This window comes from Anopheles arabiensis, chromosome 2 (assembly GCF_016920715.1).
Source record: "Anopheles arabiensis isolate DONGOLA chromosome 2, AaraD3, whole genome shotgun sequence".
Classification (NCBI taxonomy): Eukaryota; Metazoa; Arthropoda; class Insecta; order Diptera; family Culicidae; genus Anopheles; species Anopheles arabiensis.
Genome location: NC_053517.1, coordinates 28,732,827 through 28,748,831, shown reverse-complemented (window position 1 = coordinate 28,748,831; position 16,005 = coordinate 28,732,827). Strand labels below are relative to the sequence as shown.

The following is a 16,005-nucleotide window of genomic DNA, read 5'->3' as shown; positions in this document are numbered from 1 at the left end:
TTCTCTCACGCCATCCATTACGAACATGATCAACAGCTCCCATCTCGTTCATTCCCTTACCCAACACACACAAACACAAACACACAGCCAGGCAGGCACAGGTATGGGCCCCTCCCGGCAGGCGGAATCTTCTCGGTTCCTCTACTTTGTCCCTTCAGGCGGAGAAACATGCTGCGGTAAACTGCACCGCAGGAGAAATGGAAGAGAACGGGGTAGCGCGGCATGAAAAGCGAATGGCCCGAACGAACGGATCGAGATGAACCACATCGTAGACACAAAGTGAGCCAGCCTGCTAGCTGCTGCTGTTGCATTGGAGCTGCAACAGCACGACGAACCCGCCGCTGTGCTCTTTCAAGTGATCGTGCTCTTTCGATCTTCATTTCTCTCTTCCTCCTAGTCGCTGCCCCGCTTCCCTCTCATCAACCGAATGGAGCACGTTTTGCTACAGTTCTGCGGTGCCTTCTGGTGCGATGCAGCAGAGACCGAGAAGCCCGACTTGCTGGCTTGGGGGTCCACTCCACGATGAGCGTGGCGACATTTGGGGTTTTTTTTTTAAGCTTTTTGCCGATTTTTCCCTAAAAAAACGAAAAACTAACAACATTTAAATCAATACAGCTTTCAGCATTCACCCTGGCACCTTCGACACCAAACGGGGAAGCGCTCCGCTTATCTTAATTTGTTTGTATCTTAATTTCAATCTCCCATTTACACCAGAGAGTATGCCAACAGTTGTTACTTAACATTGCTTACCTTATGTTTTCGGCACCCGAGCCGATTGACAAGCACATCGTTTTAAAAAAAATGCTTTTCTTACGGCTCCAAAAACGGCTCCAACGATGAGCCCACCCCAGAAGCCGGACGGAGAGAGAGAGAGAGAGAGAGAGAGAGAGAGCGAGAGCGAAAAAGGGAGATGCGTGTAAAGCTGCCCGCTCCTCTTGCGTAACCTATTTTCGCACCGTTTTACGAATGGCCAAATAAAGCCGCGATTCCAGCAAGCAGCAAGTGAAAGCGAGAGTGATGACGTTTCATGCGCCAAGCCACGAGCGCCACGAGCACCCGCCACACGATGCGCATGCACGAGGCAGCGCGAGATGCGCTTCGAAACGAGACGCTTGATTTGATGCGCGAGCCACTGCTTTCAACCTGCCAGCGGCCTGATATGGGAAACAGACAACAGATTGGAAACGCGCGCCACCCGATGAGTCATACGCGTCAAGCCGGCCATTCTAAGCACGAAAGAAAAGCGCACAGGGTTGCGCGAAACTTTTTCCTGTTTTTTGTTTTGTTTTTTAACGCACGATGGCATCAGTCTATTGCCGACACCTTGACAAATGTTACATATATATGGTTTGATTTTCTCATCACGTTGTACACGACATGGCGCCCTGCCTTCAGGGTTCGCAGCGAGAGGCTGCAGTCGTTGGGTTGTGTAACGCCAAAGCCTACCCAAAGCAGCGGCGGCGGTGCGTTTTAGTGCGATCTCCTCCAGGTTCGCTTCGCGAGGAGACCGCTGTTTGGCGCTGTTTTTGGGAGGGCGCGTCGTTAAGATCATTTACATAATCATGCAACCCAAACACGACCCCCTCCCCCATTGCTAAGCAAAAAAATAATCAATTTCGATCCCTTCCGGTTTCCGCGGGCGGGGAGTAGTAGCGTTTTGCACAAAGCACGACCGCAACCCGGCAAACGGGCTTCTCTCCGGGGGCAGTAGCACGGCCAAACGGCAGTCTTGGGGTCGCGGTGTGTCTGGCCCCTGAGGCGCCTTTCTTTGTCGCTGCAACCGAAGGGGTAAATGGTTGGCCCGGTTCTTCTTAATCTACTTTTTCTTATTTTTTGTTTTTTGGTGGCAAAAGTTATATAACTTATTATGGTAAGCAACCTGAAGGAGGAATCGCCAGATTCCAATACCATCTTCGCTTGTGTTCGCAAAATCGTCCGGGGGATGAAGGGCAGAGTTGCCGTGGTGCAGGCTCGGGCTGACATTTAAAACTCCGGCCAACTGGCTGACTGGCATGTATGAACACGAATGGAGGAAAGAGAGAGAGAGAGAGATAGAGAGCCATCACTTACATCAAGCACGCCACCAAAGGCAGTAAAAGTGGGGCAGCTGTAAATATGGGAAACTTACATTTAGAATCCAGTTTATTCCCCCACACACACCCACACACGCAGCCTCCTTACCCGCAGAAGAGGAGGTTTTCTTCACCTTCAATCTCGGTGCGGTAGCTTCATTGCAACAAGCACAAGATTCGTCCGAAAATACCAAAGGATCGTGCGAAGAGTGACTACAAGCGACGAACCCCCGTTCGCGTCTGACACCCCATCATGAAGCGGTGGCAAGCGGTGAGGCAGCCCTCGAAACAAGAATCCGGCAGTCGTTGTCTGTCTGTGTGTATGTGTGTGTGTGTGTGTCTGTGTGCGTCTTTTCTCATCTCGATCATTCCCTTGTTCTACGATCCAACGACCTTGAAACGGTTGCGGCTGGCGAAACCTGTGCAACCTGTTACTTCGAGCCTTTAGGACTCGTGCTACTGCATGCCACGGATTAAAAAAAACACGGGATGGGAGAAGGGACCTTAGTGCGCGATCAAATTCCCACAAACGAATGCAGGCATCAGCCTGGAAGGAGAACGAACAGAGCGAAAAAAAGCATTCACTAATAGTTAAATTTCTTTGTGTGGTGTGTTGTTGCATTGCACGTACCCGTTAAAAGGTCCAAAGCAACAACAACAAAAGCAACCTGATTCTTCCTTAATGCTTCACACACGGCAACGGATACACACATTGACCTTTCGCCCTCTCCCCCCATCGGTTATATCACAGCGTTCGATCGAGAGCGCTCGGTTGCTGCCTCGCCACAGCTTCTGCCGATCGCTTCTGCCAGCAGCATACCCCAAAAGCGCATGATTGCTTTCCTTTCGCGTGCCCTTTTGCCCTTCAGTAAAGCCCACCCACTGACCTACCTGCTCGCCGGCGGCAGTCCCAATGCGTCCTCGCTCGACGCTCTGCCCTTTGGCACCGTCAACCCACCGCCGGCGACGCGATGGATTCGTTCACCTTCCTTTCGCATGCGGGATTAGATGCGGTATACAGAAAGCAATCTAGAGGGGCAACTGCATTGTGCAACATGCAGTTTGACGGTTGTTGTGTAAAAAAAAAACAAAGGTTACCGAGAAAGCCATAAAACGTTAGTGAAAAGGGAAAGTAAAGCAAAAAAAAACATATGACCAGTCAGCATGAAAGCGAAACGAGAAAAGCTGACACAAAAACACATATTGTTGTAACTACAATGTGTAACAGGTGTGCTTAAAACTAAACGCCCAAACATAAAACAATCCAAAACAAAACCAAACAAAAAACACACACAAAAAACCCCGAAACCATCCTGCAGTGGCAGTTAATGAGGATAAACAACTCGTCACACGCGCTAAACGAGATGATCCGATAATGGCAGTTAAATAAACAGCCCCCGACCGACTACCGAAATGGCGCCACCAACCCAACCCAATCCAATTAAAACTCCACTCGCTTAGGCACACACGCGCTCTTTTACCTTTCCTTTCATTGTTTTTTGTTTGACGCTTGACGCCATCTGCAACTGCACCTCAACCCCAATGATCTAATCACCGGTAAAACCAGCTTTTACGCTTGTGTTAATCAACAATAAAAAATAGCACGTGAAAAAAACACAAATCACCGCTACAAACAACCCCACAGGAAGGCACACACACACACAAACACACGCTTGTCTGATCGGCAGGGGGTCAATAATTGTTATGAAATCAACGCTCCTTCCCTTTGCCGGGTGGAAAGAGAGGTAATTAGTCAGTACTGCACCCCAGAATCGATGTTAAAAAATCACCCATACGCACCTAGGGAAAGTAGAAGAAAGTCAAGTGTGCAGCTTCTGTACTGTTTGCAGTCCTCCCAGTCCTGTAACTTTTACTGCCTCTATGCGGTTTGTGGATTGGCGTTTGTAGCTGCTAAACAGCTCTAATGATCGCCACTAATTGCAAATCGCATTGTACGATGCTGTCGACGCTGATGACGATGAGCATATAGCAACCACTGTAAAGCGTTGAGCGTTGTGTAAAGGTGTCCCATGGAACGAGCCTGAAAAAAAAACAACAAGAAATAAAACTATTAACTAAAGTGTTTCAGAGAGGGCAAACAAAAACAGGGCAATCAAATAGGAATTATCTGTCTGTTGAACCCGCTGCCGGGGAATGGAGATTTACCTTTCCTTTCAATTACCATTTGTTTCCAATTCGATTTCAATTATTACAAGCTTCCAGCTGTACTTTCTCCCGCTAGTACAACACACAAGCCCACCAGAACGAATTGTTGTCCTCGTGGGTGATCTCTGCTGGCAGGTTTTAAACAAAGGCGCGTTCGCAGAAAATGCATCCAATTCCGGCGCAGTGATTAATAATTGCTATCACACCCGACGCCTTCTCAACCATTTCGTTCCACTTAGTTGCACACACACACACACACCGATCATTATGCTGCCACCGTTGCGGATCATAATTATGACACGGTTGTCGCCTTCGCACACACATACAAACACGGCGGGCCAGTCACTTTTCCTTCCTAATCTCATCAATCAGTTATGCCACTCGGCTTTGAGCGGCCATTCAGCAGTAAGACGGAAGGCGGAGCAGGCGGGAAGGAGCGCTTAACGAGTTCGCGAACCATGTGTGTGTGTTTCCCCCGGCACAACCAAAAGACGCTCATGCCGGCAAATGATGATCGTGTCCGGTTGGGTGTGTGTGTGTCCGCGAGCGGGGGGATGAGTGCGAAATCAACCACCCGCGAATGACCGGACCGGAGCACGTGTTTTGTTGTGCATTCAGCGGTTCGGTTGAATGGTTGTCGCGCGAATGATAGATTAACCGTCGTCCACCGTCACCCCTCTCTCTATTCCAAATTGGAGTAGGGGGAGACGGGTCAATGACTTCAGCCCGCCAGTTGGTTGGTTGGTGTGCGCGGCTGCAAGCGCAGTCGGAAAATGCATTTAAATCAAATAAATCATCATCGATGTCTCGATGCGGGTAGGTTGGGGGGGGGAGAGTTAGCGCAGGGGAACAATTGATTCCTTGCACCACCACCCCCAGTCCAGCACACACCGTGAATGCATAAATTGTCTGGTCATCAAAAACTGGCAAAATGGTTGATGCACAATTGCATTATTCAGATGTGCGCGGTTTCGTCTTGCCGACCGTCCACCTCCCTTCGGTGCACGGTGCATCCGCGTGTTAAGGCGTTTTGGGCATCTTATTGAATATACATAACATTATTTTGTTACGTTCAGCTAAGGCAAACTATGAAAAAAGTGCACAACGTACAATAAAGCAACTTTCGCACTCAAAGGTAAGATATTGATATAAACCTGACGCTGCTTATATTATTGGCTGCACTTGCCAAAGGCACCACACTCTGGGTCGCTTGGGCAAGATCAGATCATCTTGCCGTTGCGTTTCGGCTGACGCAAGCAAGGCACATCAAACGCGCGTGTGGGCAACAACAAACAAACAAACAACAACATCAAAAAGGCCAGCAGCAACCAGCGCAGCTTGCGCAGACACCTTCGTCTGCAACTTACTCATTCATTGTGCATTCAAAGCGCGTCAAAAGCGCACACGTACTCACCAGAGATTGGAAGGCAGATGGCTCAACGGTCGCCACTACTATATCGCCCTGTGCCACGGGCTCTTCCCAGCGTGGCTGCATTACGCGAACATTCGAACGCAGAGACAGCCTGCGTGTTTGCGTGCGTATGTCTGTGCTTTTTAATGTAATGTTTACTTGCTTCCCCTCTTCAATCACAGCCCATGGGCACCGATTGTGGGATTTCGCTGTTGCAAGCTGAGCGCAGCGCAATGTGATTAAGGTAATGTGTGCCACACAAAAAAAAACCTCCCGCTCCATGAAAGACCGTACTTGAAGTTTAACAATTGCTTTGAAATGTGTGCCAACAGCCAGCGGCAGATTCGAAATAATTATAATAAAACATAATCTGAAAAAACTGAAAAAACTGAAAAAATAAAAATAAATATTAAACATAAATTGTGACATTAATGTCAAGAGCCCACCGCTCAATCATACATTCTGTTTTCTTTCAAAATCCCGTTTTCTTCAAACACACCACCTTCGGCCGATTAGTACTGCATGGTCATTTATTTATTCAATATATAGCTTCGGTTCGACGCGTCCGTTGGGAAAGGGTGAAATTGTCCACAAACTGCCACACACCGTAGCGTTCGTCGTACTCTTCTCTTTGTTATCTTAAACATCTACGATAAAGTTACCCTAGAGAAAATTGCGCAATTTCACCGTGAAGATCCTTTAAAAAAATCGCGTGCTGTTCGTCCGGCGCTGTTGTACACATTCCGTGCGCTGACACCCTAGGAAAGATCGTTGTCGACTTTGGTCCGAACGTTGAGTTTTTTTAGTTTTTTTGTTTTTTTTTTTGTTTTGTTGTGGTTTTTGAGGTTGCGGTTGGGAAACGCAACTAGATTTGCAAATACAAACAGTTGTTACGTTAAAATTTGTTGAAAGAAGCATACATCCTGTTCAGTGGTTCACTTCCTAGACAAGTGACAAAATAGCGTGAGCACGTAATACGTGCAGTTGCATCAGTTCTGTTAAGTTAAATTAGGCTAATTAAAAAGTTTGCTGAAACATAGGTTTGAAATCGGTTTTAAAGATTTCGATCCAAATCATTCACAGTGTCCGCTATCACGAATGATCGGCGGTACCTTGCACTACGTTTGAAAAAAATGTACATTGTTTGCCTCTTCTTACTAAAAGTATGCCAAAATGTTGACTTATGGACAGCTGCGCCCGGGCAGGAATCTTCAAGCGAATGGAATTGTGTAGATTTATGATGTTTCAAAGTTTCAGCGCTCGTCACTGTGCGCACCACACAGAGATCGCCCGCCATAAGCAGCAGCAGCAGCCCGCGGCAGCTGCACTGATGTGGAGAAAGTCGCTTAAAATTCGCGCCGATGATACTTATCTGGATCGAAGTACGACGTGACGACCACACGGTCGCTAAACTTGCGCCCAGTAAGCGCTTGCTGCGCCTTCTGGCAGTCGACGATCGAGTTGAACTCGACAAACACCTTGCCACAGCCGGGCACGTCCACCCCTTCGATGGGGCGCGGGATTTCGACGCTCCGCACCACACCGTACTTGTTGCACTCCTCCCGAATGTCCTCGAGAATGTCCTCGTACTCTTCCTCGTCCTTCAGCTCGTCCGGCGTGACCATGTTCAGCAGGCACAGCACCTCGGTCGGTGGACCCGACGAACCGACTAGCGAAAGACCCGGCACCTGGGGTGAAGCGACGAAAGAAAAGGGTGAGCCAAATTTGTATCCAAAGTGTACATAAAGGCCCGACCGCCACAAACCTGAATCTGGACCGGTGCGACGACGGCCGCGTTCGAGTTCTTCGCTCCTACACTGGCACGTTGTACGATCAGCTTTTTATCGCCCAGCTGCATACCGTTCAGCCCCGCAATTGCCTATAGAAAGATGTGGGGATGGGGAGGGAGGAAGGAAGGGGAAGCAGTAAAGTACAATTAGCCGTGTGCGCTTTGTGCTATCATCTTCCCGTCAGCCGTCACTTACCTGATCCGTAACCGTGTACTCGACGTACTCGGCAAAGGCATAACCTTTACCCAGCCCGGTCGCGGCGTCCTTGACCAGATTGAACGCTTTCAGTTGACCGAACGATAGCAGCAATTCCTTAACCTGTTCACAGTTGCGGGAACGATCGTACAGCAGCAGCGCATCGTAGCGTGGAGTGTTTTCGTTGGAGTTGGGCATTGAGTGGGAAACGGTGGGCGTGAGGTAACATGTAAAGGATGGGAAGGAAGAGTATTGTAGGGAACAGGGATAGAAACGAAACAGAGAAAACGAACACATATTAGTATCATTGTCAACACGGGTATGTTGAGTTGTTTTTGGCGATCGAACGACGAAGAATAGACAAGATCAGCATCACGATCTTTCGCTTAGAAACCACCTTGCTATGCCTTTCTAGCCCTGCCACACGTACAAGTTGGTAACAAAATTTGAAAACAAGGAACAATGACATCGATTTTATCTGCCCAGCAGATGTGTGCCTTTCCGATCTGACTATTTCTCCTTACTGCGTCTGCTATCTGCTCTACTTCGGCCATACTTACCACCATCGATTGAGAAAAAAAAGTACAACTAACCCTGTCGCTCTAATCATGATTTGCCACAAAACATATTTTCGATTGCTTTTTTTTTTGTTCCCTTATCCGTTATTCCGTTTTTCAAATTGCCTAACATTTCCTCCTTTTTCCTTTCCTAACCAAACAGTTGTATCTACGCATTCCTTTGACGCTGAAGGCGAGAGCACGCTTCCTGCAAATTATTATAGGGAATAGGAAAGTATTGTGGTGCCATTTTTTTGTATGCTGAAATGCACTTGCCTTGTGGCCAAACGTGAAACATGGACCCTTTGTGCTCCATCACTTATACTTTAGCCCGCCGGACCTAAAAACACCCTTCGCCCTGGGGAAACATTTATTGCCTACAAAAGAAAACCTCCACCACCACCAGCACCAGGCGCTTTTCGCGTGAGAGGCTAATGCGTTTCACAGCTGAAAATGGTAGCTTCAAACAGGAAGATACGGTTCGCATGTTTTTTTTTTTTTTTTGTTCTCGATAATTTGTCACGCACATATTTGTTGTACGGTGAAGCCTGCAAAAAAGGGGGTACACGGCGGGCGAGGTAGGGGGAGAGCTAAGAAGGTAAGAAATGCCTAGAACACAAAACAATGCAACGCAAAGAGAGTAATGCTCAACGACAATCAACCGATGTGGTTCGCCCTCCGTTAGAAACTGAAAAACAAACGGCGCGAACATCACAAACGAAACCCCGACCGTTCCGAGCATAGTGGCCTCAAACCGAAGTCGGGTTGTGTCGGAGCAAGGATGGAAAGAGAGAAAAGAAAGAGAAGAAAAGAAGAGAAAATGGATCAGTTCTTGTTATCAGGCTTGAGTTGGAAACATAACAAAAATGCAGATATTACACTCTGGTTGCGGTGTTCGGTCGCAACCATACATCGGCATACCCGCTAAACGATAAGGATACACGCTGTAATAAGAACGAAATATGAAACAATTCTGCAACGGAAATAAAAATTAACGATCCTTTCAAAAGAGCGGTGTGTGTGTGAGTGCATGTTCTCTAAGCTGGACGACCATTGCCGGTACGCGGTCTTAGCGAGACGTGGCTGAAAACGTTTTTTTTTCTGAAATGAAACGGTACGAAAGGTGCAGAGCTAGTAGATGCACCTCGCCGACTTTCCCCCGGGGGGCCTGGTAAGCTGCTCGGGTGGATATGAATCATTAACAGGCGCGCGCTAGTATCGAGAGCTAAATATGCAAAAAGTGCTGAAAGTTTAAATTTAATGCTAGATACAGATCCTGTGGCTGCGTTACGCACACGATCGCACGGAACCACCTACTACACACCGAACTACCAAAAATAACAAGGATATCGATGATCCATGAAACGATCGGTAAGGGGACAGGGTAAGAAAAGGCATTGTACCTGTGCTAGGAAAGCAAACGTCCTTAAAAAAGAAGCTATTAAAGTTTGGCCTGAAAAGAGCACCTGAAAATGGAACAAATTTACCGTCGTCAGATCGAACACACCCGGACGGGACGGTTCTGGCTCTACACACGGGCCAGACGCTTTAACGTAACGTGCTAGGATAAAAAAAAAAACAAAAACCATTCTAAAGCTGAGTGGCGAAGCTAGAAGTGGCTTATGTGCCACACACACTGAAATGCCATACGGTCTTAAACAATCGCTAATGTTCAATATATCTCGTTTGCTGTATCGGTTTCGTTGCACCGTTGGGGCGGTTTTGTGTTTGACAAGGCTAAGAAAGCTAAGAGAAAAAGAACGGAGAAAACGACACAAGTAGCGACTAAAACCTCGACGAAAGATACTCCATTCGCATGCATTCTGTGTTCTTTTGCATTCCCGCAGCATTGGATTGGCATAGGCACAGCGCTTCCTCAATTACTAGAAAATGCAGTTTTTGGGGCTCGATTTCCTGCTTGTATGCAAAGCCTGCTACAACGTTAAAACACTTCTTCAACGTGCTCAAGCAACACTTACCTGGTCCTCGTTCAGATAGTTCGGCAAACCTCCGATGAAGATCTTGTGCGGCGAGTCCGGTACCACTGTGCTGATAACACCGGAGAATTTTTCTAAAACGACACCACCGAGTCGATTAGTAAAGAATCATCATCCCCTAAACCCACGCCCTCACACACTTACCGGGAACGTTGACCGCGGCCGAATCAGTCATACCGGGCATTGGCTGGTAATCGTGCGGTCGACGAATTTTCAAGCTTTGCCCTTTAAAGTTAATGCTGTCGAATGCCATCGCTTGCGTCGTTTCGTCGATCGAGCGAAACTCGAGGAACGCAAAGTTTTTGTCCAGATTGATCTGACAGGCCAGCACCGGGTTGCCGGCCGCCTGCGCCAGCCCGGAAAGGTGCATCTGCTGGTTGAAGAACTCCATCATCTCCTCCTCCGTCACGCCGAACGGTATGTTGCCCACGTACAGCCGGCGCGCCTGGCGCGTAATCGTCGAGCCCACCACGGGCACGGCTGCCTGCGGCGTGTCCGCCACTATGTTGGCCGGAATTTGTCCCGCCGCCTGCATCGCCTTGTACTGTAGCGGCGTAATGTGCTCGAAACCGGGCGGTGGAACATCCCAGTACAGGGACGGCTTGCGCCTACGGGAACGGTGCTTCCGGTACGGCGAGCGGGACCGGGACGATCTTCTCCGTTCTCCCCTGCTCCGGGACCGGCTGCGACGACGCTCGCGGGACCGTGAACGATGGCGTCCACCACCACCACCGCCGCCGCCACCGCCTCCTCCGCCACCACCACGACCTCCTCCTCCTCCTCCGCCACCACGATATTCTCGATCACGATCGGCTAAAAGTAAACGAAGGAAAGAAAAATAAGTCGCCCGTCACAGACATTTGTCGCGGAAAACGCCGCTAACGGGAAGAAAACACAGCCCCAGACGGGAGAGCGCTAGCGACATATTGATTTTCGCTACACCGACGCCTAGCGCTCCGCAACATGCCGGAAAGCTTCGTCGGGCATCGGCACTAAACCACTGCCAATACTTACACATTCTATCTATTGTGATCGGTTGAACGATTTTCTCGCCGATGAGTGATGGTTTCTGCCGTTTTTGATCACTTTTTCGATGCAAAACTTTTCTTTTCCGTGCTTGGGAAAAAGCGGCAACAACACGGTATTTGACACCGTTTTGGAGAAGAGGACAACGCCAGAAAAGGAGAAGCGAAATCGAGCTGTCAAACTTCGGCACAGCCTCGGGCAGAGTGGCCAGATTATTTTAGCGGTTTTCGGTAGGCGCATCAAAATTTTATCGGTAGTTTTCGGTAGGAGTTTAAGATTTTTCGGTAGTTTTCGGTAGGCTTTGAAGTGTTGAGCGGGGGGAGGGGGGGTTGTTGGAGATGGAAGCTAATCTGCGGATCAAGCGGAATCAAAAATATTGATTTTGTCGGACGCCGCATCCGATTTTATCTGTCAAACTAAATGTGTGGTTTTTTGTAGGAACAATCTCAACTTAATTTTTCATAATCGTTATATTGTTAAAATCATTCAAATAATCGCAATATGATACGAAAAAGCGTTTGACAGCACGTGCGATTCAATCGCATGCGATGGAGCACAGACACGGGCCTTAGTTGTCTCTGTTGAACTTCTGGTTCTGGTTGCTAGTGATTTCCATGTAGAGTTTTATACATTACGTGATTTGGGAAATGGTTATATGACTTTTTGGTTAGTATTACGAAAAAATCTATGATTTTCGGTAGGATAAATGAAAAAATCGGTAGTTTTAGGGGGCTCATCTGTGAATCGGTAGGCATATCAAAAATCGGTAGGAATACAGATAAATCGGTATTTCTGGTCACTCTGGCCTCGGGAACCGTTTCGACCAGCTTCGTGCTGGTATAAAGCAGCAGCTGTCATTTGGCTCGTTCAAAATGACCGTTATTTGCTTGTAGGATTCATTTTATTTTTTAAGCATAAATAATTACCCGGAAATCAGCAAAGCAACGAGTTTCTCAATAAATGCTCCTATCTGCATACATCTGATATAAGGAAAACTCTACCTCAAAATACTTGTAACGTTTTATTCGTTTCTGGAACAACTGGAACGGTCTCGGTCTCGGGACGGGCACTTGTTGCACAGATGGTAAAATCGATATAAATTAGTTAACAAAACAGAATGCACTGTTGCATTAATAGGATAAGGACCGTTAATACTATACAATCTTCCCAATAGGGATGTGGGGGGACTGGTTTGACGCAATCTGCTATTCAGAAACTCTGGCCAATGGAAACCGATCCCTGCTGGTTGGTTGATTGTCATTTGGGTGGGCATTTTGGGCGGGGATTTGGTAGTGATATGCAGTACTGGCTGCAAGATGTAGATTCAGCGCACCTTCAGGCACGAATGCTCTTCACGCCCTTCAGGTACACACTGTCACCCGGCGATGGCACATACTCGTTCGTGTTAAAGTTCATCTCGGACGGGTTGATAAGAAACCGGTGCGGATAGTACGACAGCACTGGGCTAGAGTACTGCCCTACTGGGCCACTTGCGTAGGCGGTCGGAGGCTGGGGCTGGGGATGGCTGACCGGTGCATACTGCGGAGCGACCGGCTGGAACGGTACGAATCCGGCCTGTGTAGTGGATGTGGTCGGTGGAGGTGTCGGAGATACGTTGTAGGATGGTGACGGAACTGGGCCGTGCGGGGAGTTGGTGAGCGTTGCTGGCGACTGCTGCAGATAGCCCTGATACTGCTGATACTGCTGGTACTGTTGGTTCACCCCGTACGGGTAGACCACTGGGCGGAGCAGCTGAATGTACTGCAGGCCTCCGGTCGGCTGGCCCTGTGGATTGATGTACTGCATGATCAGCGGCGTCGTAGCTGTGAAGTTTAAATGATCGTTAGTACGGACATACACGAGAAAGAGAATGAGGAGAGCTAGACCCAACATACCAGGCTGCAACATGTGATTGCCGGCGGACTGGGGCACCATCGCTAGATAGTACTGACCCTGGGCAGAGACAGGCGAGATGGCCGGTGCCGCCGGTTGCCGCAGGTACGGCGACGGTAGGGCGACATTTGGCGGTGCAATCGTATGGAACGGCGAGGCCACTTCCGGCGCTTTCGCCACGGTCGTGGGCAGCTTGCTCGCTGGGATCTGCACGGTCGGGGCCACCTGGTTCTGCAGCTTGCTGAGCGTTTCACTGTCCGGCGGGGCGATGGTATTGTAGCTCGTCGGTCCACTGGCAGGGTTTCGCACCTTGCGTGCATCCTGCGGCCCGATCGCACCCGGATCGGCCTGCACCAGGACGGCACACAGCGCCAAGCACACAAACAGCTTCATTTTGAACGGCACTCACAAGCACTCAAACAACCACTTTTAGGCACTCTGGAACGGTTAAAGTCACCCCCAGGATCACGGACACGAAATAGCGCAGATGCACACTCTAACGTTGACAGGCAAACAAGGGAGATTATGCTCGGGTACTGCGTTGCTGCTGCACCACGGTGCAATGATTTTGATTGATAAATGAACACCACACTGATAGGTGCTGCGTCTTTTATACATGTTACGCGCCAGTGCGCCAGCCGCGTGTCCTCTGGAAGGGCGTGTGTTGTTCGCGATACCCATAGGCACAGGAGGGAAACAAACAGCTAATCGCCCAGCAAACCACCGCACACTAGATGCAGTGCTGTTACCTTTTTTTTTCCTGCACACCCTACCGCCTCAAGCAGGCGAGCGGAAAAGAAAACGTGGAAAAGCGGAAAAGCCACCACGACGAAAAGGGACGGACGGACAAGGTAACACACGACACCACCTACCCTGATAATGATGTGGCTGGTTTCGGACGTACGGTCGGGTCGCTCCGGATCCGGAGAGAGAGAGAGACAGAGTGGAGGTAGCACTGGGAACGCGAAGTTGCACTACAAGGAAAATCATACGCCAGTTGGCGCAACAGGCTGCCCCGCGGAGCCCTTTTTGAGCGACCCGCACGTGTGTGAGTGTTGATTGCGCGCTGCGTTGTCTTAGTCACTTCCTTGCTGCACTCGATCCGATTCCGATACTGCGATATGCGGGAGTCCCCGGAACATTGGGGAGAGCGGAATAAAGCGTACCTTCGGCAGTATCAAACCATCGCAGATGGCGCTGCAAGGTGTTTGGGAGTAAACATGCGTTGCCTGCGCCGCCACGCTGGCTAATCATAGCGCCAACGAGACCTACTTGGATTTAATCCGAAGTACAAATCCAACTACCACGCGAACGGTACACAGCAGCGCTCTGAACTCTGCCACATTCGACCTAAAGCTACGCGCAATGTACCGCACGCCTCTACGCCTGGTGTTAATCATGCGCGCCATTATCTGGATACTTCCCCGCATACTCGCAGATTAGTAGTGAACGGGCCACGCGGCTCGGGCCGTTTGTTCCGGTATGTATCATCCGGTTTGGCGCGGTCGCTCGGTCCCAAGCGCAGGCACTAAGGTCCGGTATGCGCATGCATTGGTGCTATGCAAATACACGCGTTGCTCCCTTGCACGCTCTGCGATGTTGCCCTCGCAGATGCATCTGGTGTTCGCCATGCGCCAAGTTCATGTCTCAGTGTAGCAAGGCTTGAAAATTATGTAGAAAGTAATCACACCAACAACGGCTAATCATCGCAAGCCCCTCGCCGAACGCGCTCTGAAGTGGGGGGAGTAACTTCCCGCTGGCAAGTTGCCGGGAGACCAGTACTGGAGTACCCACCTTCACGTTTCACGCGATTGCATTCGGTGAACGGGACCAGGCGGAATGATTCCGTGCGATCGGTGATTAAAGTTTCAAGTTCATTATCCTGCTTATCGTTTCGGCACGGGTATCGGACAAATGGACAATCGGACCCCGGGCTTTCGGTTGTATACAGTGCTCGGTTCCAATGGAGCGGGCTACAAATTATTGGACACGACAAAAGAGACGCACAAAGGAATTATGTGGGCAGATCTTCAGTTGAAACCGTCCGAAGTCTTCCAGGCTTTTAGCGAACAGTTTTAGTCATGCCTTAAACCGTTTTACGACAGCAGGAAAGTAGCATATTGAGCATGAAAACTAAAGATACTCTACATACAGTGCGCAGAGCTACGTAACAAACAATTAAAACGGAACAGGGACAGAATTTGAAGCGTGAGACAACCATCCGGTCAGCAACACGCGCATCAAGTCGTTAAAGTTTTATTCCTTTTTTTCGGAGTACATAAAATCATAATCAAGTACATTTCATCATCATCATCGTTGACAAATATCTGAATGATTCGCAACCAAACCTACCGAAACCTACAACACAGACAACTTCCAGGTTCCGCATTCTCGTTCACGCAGCGCCTATTACGCCATTGCGGAGGAACCACGTGTTGTGGTACGATTTTGCAATCCCACTCTTTGCGAATACAGTTCCACAAACAGTGCTTCCGGTACGGCTCCTAAAGTAGGGTAAACAAGACACCAAGCCAAGCTCGTGGTTGTTCGATTGTCACACATGGGGTTGTCTTTTGGTCACATGCCTTGTGGAGCGATGATTGTGCGTGCTGTATCGAACGGCGTTGCGAAGGCAAAAGAAAAAATAAACAAACTCGACCAAACGCAAAACCCTTCCGTCCACCAAGCACTACACCTTTCGCCCTATTTGCCAGCGTGCCGTCGAAGAAGGGAAAAGCTCAAAAAGGGAAACACTACAATTCCACCTTACCCGTGTTGATCTGCTCCAGTGGGTACAGTACGGATCGACACGAGTTGGAAGAAAAGCAGTGCAAAAACACACATTTACAGTGCATAGCGAGCGGATGAATGAATGGTATGGAAAGGGCACCCTGCACC

At 49.1% G+C, this 16,005-nt stretch overlaps 2 protein-coding genes across 2 annotated transcripts; both read right to left on the bottom strand.

Moving 5' to 3' along the window:
• Nucleotides 1–6,161: 6,161 nt before the first annotated feature.
• On the bottom strand, nt 6,162–11,371 carry LOC120894591 (splicing factor U2AF 50 kDa subunit). The gene is made up of 6 exons (XM_040297277.1): nt 11,203–11,371; nt 10,333–11,001; nt 10,171–10,262; nt 7,635–7,757; nt 7,415–7,528; nt 6,162–7,337 (listed from the first exon to the last, which is right to left on the bottom strand). Exons 1-6 carry the CDS (start codon nt 11,204–11,206, stop codon nt 6,996–6,998), a joined length of 1,344 nt encoding a protein of 447 aa, XP_040153211.1. The 5' UTR covers nt 11,207–11,371; the 3' UTR covers nt 6,162–6,995.
• Nucleotides 11,372–12,216: 845 nt separating this feature from the next.
• On the bottom strand, nt 12,217–13,858 carry LOC120897842 (leucine-rich repeat extensin-like protein 5). The gene is made up of 2 exons (XM_040302977.1): nt 13,110–13,858; nt 12,217–13,037 (listed from the first exon to the last, which is right to left on the bottom strand). Exons 1-2 carry the CDS (start codon nt 13,498–13,500, stop codon nt 12,550–12,552), a joined length of 879 nt encoding a protein of 292 aa, XP_040158911.1. The 5' UTR covers nt 13,501–13,858; the 3' UTR covers nt 12,217–12,549.
• Between the last annotated feature and the right edge of the window lie 2,147 nt (nt 13,859–16,005).

What these genes read in the sequence shown, in the direction of transcription:
- LOC120894591 (XM_040297277.1), bottom strand. An exon ending in ACTATCTGAACGAGGACCAG is followed by an intron (nt 7,758 to 10,170) that starts GTAAGTGTTGCT and finishes AACTGTGAACAG; the next exon opens with GTTAAGGAATTGCTGCTATC. An exon ending in TCGCACCGGTCCAGATTCAG is followed by an intron (nt 7,338 to 7,414) that starts GTTTGTGGCGGT and finishes GCTTCACCCCAG; the next exon opens with GTGCCGGGTCTTTCGCTAGT.
- LOC120897842 (XM_040302977.1), bottom strand. Translation starts at nt 13,500, where the DNA reads ATGAAGCTGTTTGTGTGCTTGGCGCTGTGTGCCGTCCTGGTGCAGGCC. An exon ending in CAATCACATGTTGCAGCCTG is followed by an intron (nt 13,038 to 13,109) that starts GTATGTTGGGTC and finishes TAAACTTCACAG; the next exon opens with CTACGACGCCGCTGATCATG.